This window comes from Orcinus orca, chromosome 18 (genome assembly GCF_937001465.1).
Source record: "Orcinus orca chromosome 18, mOrcOrc1.1, whole genome shotgun sequence".
NCBI lineage: Eukaryota > Metazoa > Chordata > Mammalia > Artiodactyla > Delphinidae > Orcinus > Orcinus orca.
The window spans coordinates 72,643,872-72,660,647 of NC_064576.1; the positions used below are offsets into that span (position 1 = coordinate 72,643,872).

General features: G+C 40.3%; 1 protein-coding gene across 1 annotated transcript; it reads right to left on the minus strand.

Annotated features, from left to right (window-relative positions):
• Positions 1-1,858: 1,858 nt before the first annotated feature.
• On the minus strand, positions 1,859-16,752 carry POMP (proteasome maturation protein). The gene is made up of 6 exons (XM_004281760.4): positions 16,578-16,752; positions 13,943-14,040; positions 12,158-12,218; positions 10,073-10,174; positions 8,269-8,362; positions 1,859-3,850 (listed from the first exon to the last, which is right to left on the minus strand). The coding sequence occupies exons 1-6, from the start codon at positions 16,578-16,580 to the stop codon at positions 3,783-3,785; spliced, it is 426 nt and encodes a 141-aa protein (XP_004281808.1). The 5' UTR covers positions 16,581-16,752; the 3' UTR covers positions 1,859-3,782.
• Positions 16,753-16,776: the final 24 nt, after the last annotated feature.

Consider the following 16,776-nt stretch of genomic DNA (forward strand, 5'->3'; position numbering starts at 1 on the left):
CTCACTATGTTAATCATTCTTCTCTCCAGTTTGTTGAGTATCTTTAAGATCATTACCTTGAACTTTGGATCAGGGAGGTTGTTTATCTCCACTTCATTTAGTTCTTTTTCTGAGGTTCTTATTCCTTCTCTTGGAACATATTCCTCTGTCTCCTCATTGTGCCCAATTCTCGGGCAAATTTATTTCTATATGTTACATAGGTCAGCCACTTTCCTAATCTTGGAGAAGTGTTCCTATGTTGGAGATGTTCTATGGGGTCCAGCAGCATGCTTCCCTCTGGTCACCAGAGCTTTATGCTCTAGGGAGGCTGTGTGTGCCCTTCTCTGTGGCAGAACTGACCACGGTGGGTGCGCTGGCAGTGGGGCTGGACCCTGGCCCATTTGGTTGTGAGGTTGTGCCTTGTGCAGTGGCTTGTACTTGCCGGAGGGCAGGGTAGGCTTCCCATGTGGTTGGGTGTTTGACCTAGGGGGGCACAGGGCTGCTGCTGGCCCACTGATAGGTGGGACCAGGTCCCTGGCGCTAACAGGACATGAGAATTCCAAAGTGGTGCTTCACAATGCTGGTGTTATTGTGGTAGAACAAGTTCCCCAAAATGGATGCTACCAGCATCTCTCCCCAGGGGGAGTCCCAGGTGCCTCCTGCCTCCCTGGATCCAAGATCAGCAAGCAGGTCTGACCCTCTGTCCTTTCGAATTAACGTCTACACTGGGAGTCAGATCGCATTTACCCTTTCAGAGAGAAGTCTGTTTCCTGTAGCCCTCTGGCTCTTCTGAACATAAGCCCCACTGGTTTTCAAAGCCAGATGTTCTGGGGGCTCATTTTCCTGGTGGAGGACCCCCAGGCTGGGGAGTCCAATGGGCTCAAACCCCTTGCTCCTTGGGGAGGATCTCTATAATTGTGATATTCCTCCCACTTCCTCACCAACCTGTGGGTGTGGGTCCTGATATACTGTATCTCTGTCCTTCCTACCTGACTCGTGCTTCCTTCATGTTTTTTTTTTCCGGTACGCGGGCCTCTCACTGTTGTGGCCTCTCCCGTTGCGGAGCACAGGCTCCGGACGCGCAGGCTCAGCAGCCATGGCTCACGGGGCCCAGCCACTCTGCGGCATGTGGGATCTTCCTGGACCGGGGCATGAACCCGTGTCCCCTGCATTGGCAGGCGGACTCTCAACCACTGCACCACCAAGGAAGCCCCTTCTTTATGTTTTTAATGGTGGAAAATCTTTTCTGTTAGTCTTCAGGTTGTTTCCATAGACAGCTGTGTGCTGTTAAACAGCTGTCATTTGGACATGCCCATGGGAGGAGGTGAGTTCAGGGACTTTCTACTCTGCCATCTTGGCCACTGCCCCCACCAAGGTATGGGCTCTTAATTAAGGATTTGTTGTACTTGAAGGAACCTGAATTTCAACTTTGAAATCATGAGCTAAATAAGTTCAATGAAGTATCACATTTTTGGTTTTGCTTTATTGAAATATCAAGTCAAAATTTGGTTAAACTTAGATTCATCCAATTGTAGACTCCAGTGGAAGATTATACACTATACAGTCTTTCAGCTTTTCAAAAGTAATCTACCTGTTCAGACAATTTTCTACACTCTTGAAATGTCTGCATTCAAAGGAGTAACAAAATGCAGGAAAGCACTGGGTTATACTTATGTGTACTCCTGAAAGAGGGATAAAACCCACTGCAAAAAGAAAAATTAATAAAAAATAATAAGCCTATCATTTATATTTTGTACAGAGGGTAGGACTGAAGAGACGTGTCTAGTGAAAGAGCCATCCCATGATGTGCCAAACAGTGCTCAGTTATTTGCAAACCCACTCGCTTTGAGACAATAAAACCCACAAATTCCTTTATTCACATATATATTAAAAAAAAAGTAACACAGAACTACATTACAGTCCATTAATTATGTTTATATCTCTTTTATTGTGAATTTTATCATTTTAGTGTTAGTAAAATTAATTGTAATCAGGCACCAACCTGTGAAGTATCTCTTAAACCCTCAAAATACTAAACTAATTCCTTAAAACAAACCCCACGGCATCTGAAAGAAAAAATGCCTAACTGAAGAGTCTGGCACCTAGGCAAAGTATCTCAGAGGAACCTGAAATTTACTCTTATGAAGGAACCCAAATCATCCCAACTCCAGGCACACACTGCAGTTTGCAGAGACTACTAGCAAACGTTCCAGCACCGAGGTACACGGGAAGAATTAACTGATGCTAATAAATATTACTATAAAGGCGAAAGCAAGCATATAAATCAAAGGTTCTCACCCCTGGAGAGCTTTTCAAAAGTAGACTTCCTGGGAGCCACCCCAGACTCGTCCTTCTGGAATTTCTGAGATTCAGACCCTGACACCAAAATTCTTTCACAAGATTTCCAGGTGATTTTACACGCACCCAGGGAGAAGGATCATGGGTGTAAACACAAAGGAGGTAAAAGAGGAAAAGGAGAGAGGGGCAAGCATGAAGACCTTCAGAGAATAAGCACTAATCACGATTACCAATTTCTGTGTTTAAAGCATCAGTTTTTCCATTTAAACTACGTTCATTAATTCATAGTACCTTCTCCTGGTCAGGAAGAGTATCTACTATTCCTAAAACTAATTAAGGTACAGAAATATCCAACTTTGTTAATTAGTTGAAAGAGAACACATTTAGAAACAATCAATTAGTGAACCTTCATTATTTCTATATTTTCTCATAATTTAAGTGTAAAGTGGGTTGGCAAATATTGTGTTGGCAAAGACAGTTTTAAGCTCAATTCTCAACGGTCAGGAGCAATTTTTATAGAAGGATGTTTAGTAGCATCCCTAGCCTCCTTGCACTAGATGCCGTTAGAAACCCTTCCCAAAGTTGTGACAACCAGAAATTTCTCTAGACACTGTTAAATGACCCCCCCCACTCCCAGTGGGGAGAGAAAACATTGCCTTCAGTCATAAATCAGTGACTTAGACAATAAAAATACTGAGAAATTGATAATCTTTAATTTTGTATACTAGGTCCATAAAAAAATACCTTATTAACAAAGAACAACCATAGGGAAGATTTATTTTTAAATAAACTATTATTGAATTTGTTCATGAATAGTTGTATGTGTACATGAATGTTCTGTTTTCCTTTTTAAATTTAAGCATCTTATGATATATTAATCTATGCAGTACTACAGTTTAATTGACATCTGCTGATTGTTTAATTTTTCACTTTAAAGACAAGACCAAAATCAAAACCTCTGAACTTATACTTTTCAACCTGAAAGAATCAAAGAATGTAGTTACAATCCTAAGTAGCATCAATAAAGCAAGTGTTATTCTTATGAGTATTAATGGACTATACTGAAACAAGGTAAAATATGATAGTCTTATTTTATACTTACTTTGAAATGCTGCCACTGAACAGATGTTTATTCTGAAAGATGCTACTATGAAGTTTGCAGGCTCAAATACCAATAATGATTATTCAAAATTAAATTTATGAAATAACTAGGAAACAGGCTGAATTGGAACCTGTGCATAGTTTTATGATATTAATTAGCAACATTTTTTAAAGACATAGAAGGCTATTGTTTTAATATAAATTAGAAGTTTTTAAACCATCTCCCTTTAGTGCCTTCAATTATCACATAAACCAAAGACCCAAATAACTTCAAATGATCACAGATACTATTTAGGCAAAAATTCTCATGTGTCAGTAATTTTAATGTTGTGCACGTCAAATTATAGTAAAAAACGACTATAAACAAGATGCAGCCCCTCTATTTCCATGAACAGCACACTGCATTACAGTAAACCGAGCTTATATTCAACCATCAAATGTGGTTCTCCCATTAGTTCACTTTGTGACGGGTCTGAAAACAAACAAAAACAAACATATTAAAGAACTGGACACTTAGAATGGGTGCATTCTACTGTATGTCAAGTATATCTCAATTCAGGTGATTGTAAAAGAAAATATAGATTGAATAAGTTCTTTTTCAAAGTTCTTAAGTTTTCCAGTGCTTTCCAGTTGACTCTAGGAACGATCTCTAATAAGAGATTAAACAATCCATAATCTAATTTGCAAAACCCATTTTATTTCTATCACTCTGTGCTCTGTTGCAAATACATATGTACACAAACCAGAAGTCTAGAGCAAGAAAACCTTAAAAACCTTCACTCTCTTGTCTGTGTTGACGAGTCAGACAAAAGTCTTACTTTAACTGCAATAATGCACCTAAGAGTTTTTAAAATGAATAACAACATTAAGCTTCCTACAAACAAACAAAGCCTCTTCTCCTCCACACAGGACAAGAAACTGAATAAATACCCAACGCAATAAACTGTAAAATCAGTTTGTAAAAATAAATAATCATTAAAATAATGATTACCAAGAGTAACAGATCAATTTGGATGTTTCCTCACTGGATCTCCTAAGAGACTGGAGATTACTGTGTCACATTAGTTCAGCAATCTCTACTCCTGACATCTGTCACACAACAAAGTAACCTTAGCAACAACTGATACTGTTACAATTATTAATAGAGTAAATGGCTATGTATACAACAGGCATCCAAAACCCAAATTAAGAAAAAGTATGTCCACACATGAGTACAAAGAACAAAGATGTTTGCTGCAGCCCTGTTTTGTTAATAAGAGAGAAAACTCAATACATGTATTGATGCAGCATACCTACCACCGTAAGATACACACAGTATGATACCAATTGTGATAAAAATATATATACACAAAGCAACGCCAGATATTTTCTGATTATATATATTTGTATGAAGACACACAGAAAAAAGTCTGGAAGGACATACACTAACTAAAAGCAAGCAGCAGGCAAATAGGGAAGCAGGGAGAGAAATGGGTTTGGGGTAAACATGGAGGACTTGAGTCTCAGCTGTAATGTTTTCAATTTTTAAACAAAGAATATCCTTATTTATATAATAACAACTTCCCTTTTAAACTCTGCTTTTTAAAGCTTTTGACTTTAATAAAATACATGCTTATTAAATAAATCACTTGCACCAGAAGACAGCACACCATGTAGGCAAGGCCCTGGCCCGTGAGACTCCCAGGGAGGACCCGGCCTCTTGGTCAGTCTCAGTTCCCTCATCTTAAAGTGACAGAACTAGAGTAAACGGAAGGCCACTTTCAGCATTAAGAAAAAGGCTAGTTGTGACTTTCTTACTGCCTTCCTCACGTTCTCTTCCCTTCCTTAAAATATAACGTGCAGATTTTTCTTGGCCAAGCACTTCCCGGATGAGCAAGCAAACAAAACCCTGATCACCTCCAACACTTTAAAAATTGTAAATTGGAGAATTATACAGATTTTCATCACAGTTGACTAGTCTTCATATCACGCTTAGATTAACACACTACTCCCTCATTACAGACTTTAAAATTCCTTCTGGGTCAAATGTGATGAGGAGAATGTGGTGAGCAACAGCTTTCAACACTCATCATGGATTAAGCACCTTATGAGGCACTGGAGACACAAGAGTTAACAAGACAAAGTCCCCAGCTCTCGTGAGGCCTGTATTTAAGTTGGGGAAAACAAATAAGAGACAAGAAAAATACTGAAAAAGTGATAAGCAAAGAATGAAAATGAGGTGACAGGGTGACTGGGACTACTTTAGACTGGGTAGTCTCTGAAGGAGTGACATTTAAACTGGGATCTGAAAAGTGAGGGGGAAAGTATTCTAAGCAGAAGGAACAGCTAAGGCAAGGCCCTAAGGTGAAGCCATAAACTGTCCATAAATTATACAGTCACAGTCCCCACAAGGGGGAAACTACCCAAAGTGCAGTGCAGTGATCTCATCCTGACAAAAATCACCTACCTAAACAGAGGATCTTTCTAGTTCTTAGCTGCCTTACAGAGATGCAAGGAATGAATATATAAAGATGTCCATAAGATAGCTAGTGATCTTTTTTTTTTTTTTTGCAGTACACGGGCCTCTCACTGTTGTGGCCTCTCCTGTTGCAGAGCACAGGCTCCGGACGGGCAGGCCCAGCGGCCATGGCTCGCGGGCCCAGCCGCTCCGCGGCATGTGGGATCTTCCTGGACCAGGGCACGAACCCGTGTCCCCTGCATCAGCAGGCGGACTCGCAACCACTGCGCCACCAGGGAAGCCCCCGCTAGTGATCTTTTTAAATCTGAAATTCTATCACATGTCACGGCTTAAAATCACTCAATGGGTATGGACACCAAGGGGGGAACGTCGGAGGGGGGGCAGGGGTGGTGGTGGTGGGATGAACTGGGAGACTGCGATTGACACATATACACTAATATGCATAAAATAGATAACTAATAACCTGCTGTTTGAAAAAATAAAATTAAAAAAAAGATTATAAATTGAAAGAAAACAGAAGAGCTGAAGAAAAAAATAAAATAAAGTTACAGTCTACAGATGTCAAAAGAAAAAAAAAATCACTCAATGGCTTTCTGTTGCATTCTGAATAAACTTTTTATGGTCTGCAAGGCGCTGGCTCCTCTGTACCTGCCTGGCTTTTCAACCTCACCTTATTCTACTTTCCACTTCCCTCAAAACACTCCAGCTACATGGGCCTTCTTAACATGTTCTTATGTGTGTTGAGAGACAATTCTCTAGGAGCCTTTCTTGATTCCACAAGTCTTGGAAGCAGAGGCACTGTCTGCCTTTGTTCTGGACTCTCTTTCCAAGGCTGTTTCTAAAGAGAGATCATGTTGCCCTTGGGGCACAGAATAGGCAGGCTGACTGCCCATTATAAGATTCAGGTGCCCTGAACTTGGGGTTCCCCTTACTGTAACAAAATACACTCTATATGCTGGTTTCATCTAACCCTCTTCTTGCTGCCCTGTGGGAACTGGGGCTTAGGGACCCAACAGAAAAGCTGATGCTCTGGCTTCTGCTACTGCCGTGAATAACAAACTGCTCTTTGTCTCGAGGAGTCTGTCTCTGCCAGCATCCGTGAAACCACAGAGGGCTAACTTGTTAGCTCTTAAGTGGAATAAACCCTTCAGAGCTCTTCGGCTGTTCTCAGGTTAGAGACCCTGGACATACAGCTTCTTCTGTCTGAAATATTCTTCCCTCTACTTTTAGCTCAACTAATTCATGTATCTTTCAGGAATCAATTTATATGTCATATTCCCAGAGGTGCCTGGCCCTCCCACCCAACAACAAACTACACACCTACCCCGTTTATTCTTAGAATTTAATCACTGTTTATAACTACATGTCTGTGTTTTAGCTGTTAATGTTTGCCTCCCCCATTAGGAAGCACCGGTGTTTCACTTTTTTCACTGCCGTATATTCAAAGCCCAGCCCAGTGCCTGACGTACAACAATTATTTTACTGACTGAATAAATGCTCAGTAAGTCCCTCTCCCTTTTTTTCACATGACTTTACAGAGGCTGATTTTTAAATGAGTGCATTTTTATAACTAAAAGATAATTATAAACCTGAGCTATCACCTTCCTAATTTTAAATGAGGTCTAAATTCAATGTAAAAGCTTAGGAATTCCAGGTTTTCCTGCATTCAAAAAGTTCCCTCAGGGAAGATTCTCAAAGAGGAGTCTCATGAGATTTCTGTTGCATCCACAGCATCTCGTTACCGGACATTAGCAGCCAAGCAAAAGTAATATAATTTAATCCTGTTGGGTTTTTCTGTTTCTCCTAAACTGCTGAGGTATAATGAACAGAAGTAATACTGGACAGAATTATATTTGTTTACCTTCCTCAGAACCAGAAAAAAATAAAGGATGCTGCATGTATTGCTCTTACTTGAAAGCCATTTATGTCATACATAATATAATCATCCAGAGAATTTTGTTAAAAATGACAGATTCTTCTTTACTATTCACCATCTATAGAAACACAACAATTACTTAGGAGGAAAGGGTGGGTATTTTTTAAAGAAAACTTTGATCTTATTTTTTCTAGTTGTTTTTAAAACTAGTCACATCCCACAAACATTCTGAATAGTGCAACAACAATCCTCGTTTAAGCTACCCTAAGAATATTGTACTGGACTCACACATCAGACTTTATCCTCAGGATATGAAAGGAATGACTGTCATTAATTGACTGAAATGACTATAATCTCAGAACTCCATAAATCATTTTCACTTTTAAAACCAGTTTAACAGTTATTACCATTAAATTTTATCTTATTTCACTGAATAAACACAAATGAATTCAATCAGCTATAAACTCCACGAGGACGAAGATGCTGTAGGCTTCATCTGCTGCTGTTGTCTTGTACATTACTGGGGCTCTATAAAAAGGTATGGAATGACACTTACCATTAAGAATATCTTCAAATCCAATAGTCTCATCATTACCCCTCAAAATATCCAATGAAAGGTTTGAGCTTGGAAGAAATGGAAGACGCTGAACCTTCAGGAAAAGTATAAAAAGGCAAAATTAGAAAAAACCAAGAGGAAAAAATATACATGACCAAATTTCACATTCTTCATTCTTTATTTGTAAAATTCACAAAACCAAGTAACATATCAATTTAACCAACATGGGTTAATCAATTTAACATGCAAGTTCACATTTGAGACCCAAACCAAAATTTTAAAAATTCCTCAACACTTTATGCAAAATATATACACTGAAACTGAGAGCTTCTCACTGACACTTAACAATCCCATCAGGCTTGCTCACGTTCGAGGGCTTCACTTCCGTCCAGGAAACCCAAGCACACACCATGTGATGACATGCAAAATCCTAGAGCCTAACACCATTCTTTGTTCCTAATAAACGTGGGATGATCAAATTCCTGAAGAAATTCCAACTCAGCGAGAGCAGTATTCTATTTAGTAAACCAATTATTCATTTTTTATGTTGTTCTGTATTGCTCACACAAATGTTTAAGTTATGACCCTTTAAAACAGTACCGATAGGGACTTCCCTGGTGGCACAGTGGTTAAGAATCTGCCTGCCAATGCAGGGGACATGGGTTTGATCCCTGGTCTGGGAAGATCCCATATGCCGCGGAGCAACTACGCCCATGTGCCACAACTACTGAGCCTGCGCTTTAGAGCCCACGAACTACAACTACTGAGCCTGCGTGCCACAACTGCTGAAGCCAGCATGCCTAGAGCCCATGTCCCACAACAAGAGAAGCCACCGCAATGAGAAGTCCACGCACCGCAACGAAAAGTAGCCCCCACTCGCCACAACTAGAAAAAAGCCCATGCAGCAATGAAGACCAACGCAGCAAAAAATAAACTAATAATTAATTTAAAAAAAAAAAAACAGTAGTGGTAACTAGAAATGAAGATCAAAGTCACCTGTGGGCCTTTAAAAACCACAATGCCATTGTGAACTAGTGTTATATACTTTTTTCAATTATTAAATACATATACTGCAGACTAGTATCTAAGTACAGTGGAGAAAGCATGGGCTGTACAGTCAGAGAGATCTGGATTCAAATTCTGCTTTTATTACTTACTTAGGCTTTGCCTAAGTTACCTGACTTGTCTCACCCTGTTTCCATCTGTGAACTAGGATAACAGCACCTTCCTCTCAAACCTGTAGCATGGTGCAGTGTAAAGTATACATATATAGTCAATGACACATAGTTTGTACCCAACAAACTTTAATGTAGCCAAACCAAATTTTCAGTTTTTCTGTTCTTTGTTAGTTGTCCAGCAATCACTGGAATCAATGGATGTGACAGAATCCAGAGCACAGATGGGGGGACAGTTCTTACACACTTGGAACAACCTTTCCGAACATCTTCTTCCTAAGCAACAGGTATACTCAGCAATATACAACCTGCCTATTAGATACCTCCACCTGGATATTCCTAGAGGGATCTCAGATTCAGTGTAACCCCCCAAAGGAGAAAAACATGAAAAGTGAACACAGGTAAGTTTTCAGACAGTGAGCCTATAATTTAAAGGAGTTTTCCATTTCAAAGCTTCTTTTCTCTATGAAGTAGAAATCAAGGTCATATCCTAAAGGGGGGAAAGTAGGATAGGTTGTAGGGGAGAAGAGAAGGTAAGGTTTGCACAGCTGTTATTAAAATAGAAGGCTCCTTCCAACTGATATCAACACACAGGTGGGATGCATACAAACTGACATTCATAAACCCACCTGCTGCACTGCCTTGAATTCCATTTGTAGTTTTAATGGAGCAAATAGACCCTGGATGTTTCTCAGTGTGGAAAAGTTCATTTTATCTTGGTTGAGCTGGAACTATAAAGACAACAATGTAATTTTAAATGTTACTCAACATTCTGCTTTCAAAACAGTTAGCACTGATACGCATGTGACACAATACTTAGAGGAAAGATTTCAATATCCATAACTGAAATAAAAACGAAGTATTTTTACTAATTTCTTCGACAAATTTTAGAATATGTATGTCTATATTTTACCTGGCATGCAGGTGTCCTTCACTGGTGTAAAATTACCACCTAAAATTTAGATTTACAGAACTAATACATTAAGGGAATGTTTTTCACATTGCAAAAGTGTATTTACAAAGCATAATCATATTTCAATGCTTTTGATTAGAATTACTGCAAAACTGGTAGAGCAAAAAGGTGTAAATAACCTCAGATCCAGAAAGTTTTATACAGGGACAATAATTAGTAAGAAATTTCTAAGTATTAAAGTATCTACTTCAAAGGATTTCATAAAAGAAATAATCAGACCCATTATACGGTCCTGTTAATTAAACTACAACCCTTAAACTCCACCTTTCTGAGTAATTGAGTCTGGGGGAAAAAAGAAACCCAAACTCTGAAGTCTGTCCAATTTGTGTTGGGTACTAATAAGCAATTTTATTCTGGAATCATATTCTTACTAAGCACTGATACTACTTCTAAAAAACGAGTCAGGGCTTCCCTGGTGGTGCAGTGGTTGAGAGTCCGCCTGCCGATGCAGGGGACGCGAGTTCGTGCCCCAGTCTGGGAGGATCCCACATGCCGCAGAGCGGCTGGGCCCGTGAGCCATGGCCGCTGAGCCTGCGTGTCCGGAGCCTGTGCTCCGCAATGGGAGAGGCCACAACAGTGAGAGGCCCGGGTAGCGCAAAAAAAAAAAAGAAAAAAAAAGAGTCAGGTTTACCCCATCTAAATATGTATAATTTATCTTTGAACCCAAATGCAGAACTTCACATTCACCTCTTTGTTTTTCTTGAAGTTCTGGCCTAGTCTTTTGGTCTATTGGGTCATCTATGATGTAGTTCACTTATTCATCAAAACGAGCTATCCGTGTCAGCTTTTTCTTCCATAAACCTGATTTATATGTTTTCTATGGCTAATCTGAAATCTCTGAAAAACAACCTTCTCATCTTCTGAGCATGAAACCAGAATGCAGTTAAAGCAGCCAGGGGCCCCTTTATCTTCTCGTCTAATTTGAACTTCAATTTCATCATCAAATTATTTGTTCTACTCTTTCTTAAGGAAAAATCTTTCCCCTTGCTGAAGAGGGAGGAAACAAAACAAAACCAAAAAAACGGAATAGGTCAGCTTCCTGTTAACTGGGTAACACTGCACCATCATCCCCAAGTAGTAAGACACCTCCTTGTTCTTGCTCTGAATGTGTTTAAAAACCTTTAGGTTGTCTTTAGGACATCTGTACAAGCTATACCTCTGGGGAATAACCTTTCCCCACCTATTTATCTGGTTAATACTGTTCTAAAACTGTTCAAATGCCCTCTTCTAGAAAGCTTTCCACAGATGCTTGCTCCATCCCTGGTCCTCTACAACACTTTATGAAGCCCCTATCCACTGCTTATCCTCCCATTAAAATTTCAGCCCCTTAAGGATGGGGACTATGTCATATTCACCTGTGCACCTACTGTGCCCAGCAGTAACTTGGAGATGCAGGGCTTGAAAAAGAGGTCAAGGCTAGAGATATGGGCTTGGGAAGACCAACAGCAAAAATGGCAGGGGAAAAAATATAAAAGAAAATGGGATCATCAAAGGAGAACATATGAAAGGAATGGAAAGGTAGACTAACCTCTAGAAATGTCTATAAAAAAGACAAAGAAGAATGTGTAGAGAGGGAGCTTTAGTGAAGCAATACGATGATAACTCAAAGATTAGGATATTGAAAACAAGGCCTCAAGTTTTTCATGGTTAAATGCTCAACACCAGAAGTGTCTTAATCAAGTATTATTAAAAATATTTTTCTACTAAAGGATAAAAATAAAAACACAGGTAACATACTTACATTTTTTTCTGATAATTCAAGAGGATGACTGGGCAAAAGTTCATTTTTCACGTAAGAAAAACTGAAAATAAACATTTAAGATGGAAGATTATACATTACTGAATACCTAGAGCTCAAAATCACATCCATCACTGTTGTAGTATAAATAAATGGCACAAGGGAGTTTTGGGGGGATGAGTAAACTGTTCTGTATCCTGAGTGTGGTGGTGATGGTTCTGGGAATTAACACATGTTTTAAAATTCATAGAACTATACACCAAAAGGAAGACAAGAAGTCAAATTTACTGAATATTGTTTTAAATGCATCTATTATAGATACTGGTGGTCAAGACTTCAATTCACTGGGGAGAACGCCCCCCAAAAATGGTGCTAAATGATGCCCTGTACCTAGAAGAAATTTAATAAAAAGTATGTTTAATACTATTACTCTGATGACATGACTCTTGTATTATATAAAATATCTAAGCCTCTTTTGTTCAGATCTAATGCATATTCAATAGTTAATATACTTTTGGTAAACACACGTTGAACGATCTGTTTGACATTTACCAAACACCTACTATGTATAAAGTACCATATTAGGTGATACACAGCTAGAACCAGGCCGCGGGTCTTTATCACCCTAGATACACAAAGATGACTATCTTATTGTCCAAACCAGGATCTGAGAGCTGAAGGAAACCTTAGAAATCCTGCAATAATCGTTCACTGAATACTATCTTTGTACACAACATTATCCGCAAAGTGGAATTTGATAATGGCTCTGCTCGTGGCAATCTTACAGTCTAACTGGGAAGGAAAAGAAGCATTTCATGTGAAAACAAAAAAAACAAGAACGAATCACCCGGATTGGTTACTGGCTAGCTTATAAATCTGATTATACTATACTACTGCCAATTCCAAAGGCAATATAGTGCATCTTTTACTACGGAATGAAAAGACAATAGTGAGGTATTATGTCTGCTCCCAGAGACCAATATTAGAATGATATTCTAAGACAGTAAGAGTAAACACCTTAAAATTAGATATAAAATTCAAAAATTCAACACACAGTACATACAAAGCGGGGAGGAAAGCATTATCCTTATTTGATTAAGCAGAAAAACAATGCGCCAAGGAAAAGGACCAGTACTAGAAATTCAGACCTAAACATATAGAAAAATATAGAAAATCGAGGGAAGGGGCATAACTGTACTGAAACTAGAAAAGAAAAATAAGAGCATCTAAGGCTTACCCAGTGCTTACTAATGCCATGTACTGGTCTACGTACTTTCCATGTGTTAGCTCATTCAAAATAACATATATGCTATTACTAGCCTTATTTCACAGGTGTGGACACTGAGACGTAGAACAATTAAGTAACCTGCCCACAGGCATACATCTAGTAAATGGCGGAGCCAGGACCAAAACCCAGAGTCCATGCTCTTTACTGCTGTGTTCTAGTGTCTCCCAAAGAACAGTCAATTACTCCAATAGTTAATAAGATAAAGAGACAAATGGCTCTCCAAGTTATCAGCAGCACAAAGAAGAATCCTACCAAATCATGCTACTGGGTAACATCTCCTAGGAAGGTGCCCTTTCCTGGGAACCTACTACTCTGATAAGATGCTTCTTCCACTATAGAACACATCCAATCCTACCCTCCCCCTCCTCCCCTAAAATGTATTACTTGCTACCTCCTAAATTAAATATACATTTATGGCCTATCAAAATATTTAAAGAATACTGTGAGAAATAATTCACATTTTACCATAACAAAGTCAAAGTCCCAATTCCCCCATATACCCTTTTCGAAGAAGATCATGACTTTCAAAAGGTCCACTTGCTGAAAGTTCAGTAACTGGAATACTGTCCTTTAGCTGAGATCCAAGTCCTCTGGCATTCTACAACAGAAAGGAAAAACACTATTAAATATAAACAGTTCAAAAAAACACTGAACATCTATGTAAAAAACACTGTTTAAGCACTGGAAAGAAAGGATAAGGTCTTTGCCCTCAAAGGGCCCAGTCTAGACAAGTACCATGAGCCTAAGCATTATGGTAGAGGAATATACATGGTTCAGTGAATAAAGTCGAATTTGGGGTAGGAAGGATTCCTGAGTTGATCTCTGAGTGCTGTCAGATTGAAAGGCATTCACGTAAAACAAGAACATGGGTAAAAGTATAAAAATATAAACGAGCAAGCTACAAGTCGTTTGAGATGACCAGCTAACTACATGTCTGAGTAGAGCAGTAAAGGCTGGCCAAAAGAAAAAATGAAAAGGCTTCAATATGCAAAGAAACTTCTGTCTTATTCTGAAATAGACAGAGAGCCTCTGAAGGGTTATGGCATGATCAAATTTACTTTTATTGGAAAGATCCCCCCTTAGGTTAGAATGATCGACACAGAATGAAAAATGTTGAGGGCAGAATCCTGGGGAATACCATTCCTTATGGACAAGGAAGAACAAGGAAAATGGGATTAAGAACAGAGAGAACAGCTAGAAGAGAGTAGTCACAGGAGCTAAGAAAGAAAGGGAATTTCAGAAAGTATTTGGTTCCCATAAGAGGGTACTACCTATGAAAAATAAATGTACCTAATCAGGATGGTATAAATAAAAAAAATAAAAACAAAGACGGTATATTTGGTACTAGTGTATGGTCACCCTACTCATTTATACTATAATTTAATCACCAAATATTTATTAAATATCTACTATGTGGCAGGTTCTCTACTAGATACTGAAGATACATATCTGTCTTCCAGGGCTTAATCTAATGAAGATAGAGTAAACATGCAATTAAAATGTAACACATGTTACCATAGTTAAAACACAAGATGCTGAGTTTAAGTTACTTGTTGCTGAAATACATCTTCCCTGCAATTCTGCAGAAAACCGTAAAACAGCTGCAGGTAGTTTGGAGTGTTATACTCTTCTAGGAGAACCTATTCTGAGAAACCAGCTTTTTAAATTGATGTTTTACTTTATTTTTATATTTTACTAGGTCAGGTACTGCACAGTGTCCCGGGTTTCCTCAATCTACCACCCCAGTCCAGGCTCTCACACCTGGATAACGTTAACAGCACTGTCTCTAGCCTGTTCTATTTTCCAATTCTGCACAGCAAGATTTGCCTGATAAGCAATTTTCCTCACCAAAGCTGTTAAAAAAACAAAACAAAACGAAAAACAAAAACCTTTCACTGGTTTGTCAATGTCTTGCCTGAATAATGTCCAAGGTCCGAAGCCTGGAACTCAAGAAGCTGTACAACAGGTTTCAACTCTCCCACATAGAAGTCACAGTTAATTAGGAAAAGAAGCTGAAATCTAGTGTGGAGGCCACTAACCTGACGAAGGCACAGAACCTCTCCGGCCCTGTTTACTCATCCTTCCAGCTGCCTGAACTCTTTCCAGGACCAGAGTTGTATGATTGTACCTTTCCAAAAACACCTTCTGTTGCTTTCCTACATAAAGGTTCTCCTCCTCCCAGACTGCTTTATTGTAGAGTAACGGAAGAAAAGTTTCCTCTACACACAAAGAAAAGGGGGATTCTGATCTCTGGGATCTACTGTTATCACTTTCCCAATTCCCTCCTGTAAAACGTGAGAATCAGTACATGATATTTCTAATAAAGTAGCAGAGGAAAACAAATCTATGAAAAGTTAATTAACACTAGTTACTTGAGGATGTTTATTAAACCTCTTTACTATGTTCAGCAGTATTTACCAACAGAAACTTTCTAGATTTGGATGGCCCAGCAGCAGTACCGGTAGTATCAGAGTCGCGAGCAATGACGATTCAAGAATCTCTCCCAAACATCAAACTTTTAAGTTAAAAAGAGAGAAGGGGCGGGGCAGGAGTAGACCCAATAACAATGCTGACAAACGGGGAGTAGCAACTATCCAATTTTCCCCCCTCCAACACCTGCCATACTACGAGCTCCCAAAAATGTTTGTGGGGTAAAGCTGAGTGATGGAAAAGGGACCCACAGCTGTGGGTTTGTTATCAAGGCAGTTCCGAGGGTCAGGGGTGGGTGAGGATGTCGGGCACTCGGCTCCCAAAGGTCCTCCCCTCGGGGGAGGGGTAGTCGGCCGCACCGCACCCCAGACCGTTGCACTTTTGGGGGTGTCCTTTCCGGCTCGGCGCCAACTACGGGAAGGGACCGGGGTCGGGGCCGACTGGGGGACTTGGGGATGGGAGAGAGGAGGCGGTGGGAAAGGATGAAGCCGAGTCGCCGCTCGCGGGACCAGCGCCGGAGCCCTGCCCAGGAGGCGGCCACGAACCCCCGGACCCCGTGACTCGACAAATCATGGCGCCCGAGGCCGGCCTCCTCCTCCCGCCGCCGCCGCCGCCACCGGGGAACGGGCTGGGGAGCGGCGGCCTGCTCCTGCGGCCACGGACCCGAGCCCGCAGGCCACTCGGGTCGCCCAGGGTCTCACTCACCATCCTCAACTCGCTCAGCGAACAGCTTCTCAACCTGTTACCGTCAGCCGACCCCGCGGCTCACTTCCGTTTCCGGGGTTGCCCCCACCCACATCCGCCGGAAGTGCGTCCGTCCGGGCGAGGAAGGAAGGAGGGTGCGGGGCACCTGGAGGGAGCCGCACTGGGCCGGAGCTCCCACGCCTGAAGTCCCGAGGGATCG

What these genes read in the sequence shown, in the direction of transcription:
- POMP (XM_004281760.4), bottom strand. An exon ending in TTGAATTATCAGAAAAAAAT is followed by an intron (nt 10,175 to 12,157) that starts GTAAGTATGTTA and finishes TTGTCTTTATAG; the next exon opens with TTCCAGCTCAACCAAGATAA. An exon ending in AATTCAAGGCAGTGCAGCAG is followed by an intron (nt 8,363 to 10,072) that starts GTGGGTTTATGA and finishes CTTTTCCTGAAG; the next exon opens with GTTCAGCGTCTTCCATTTCT.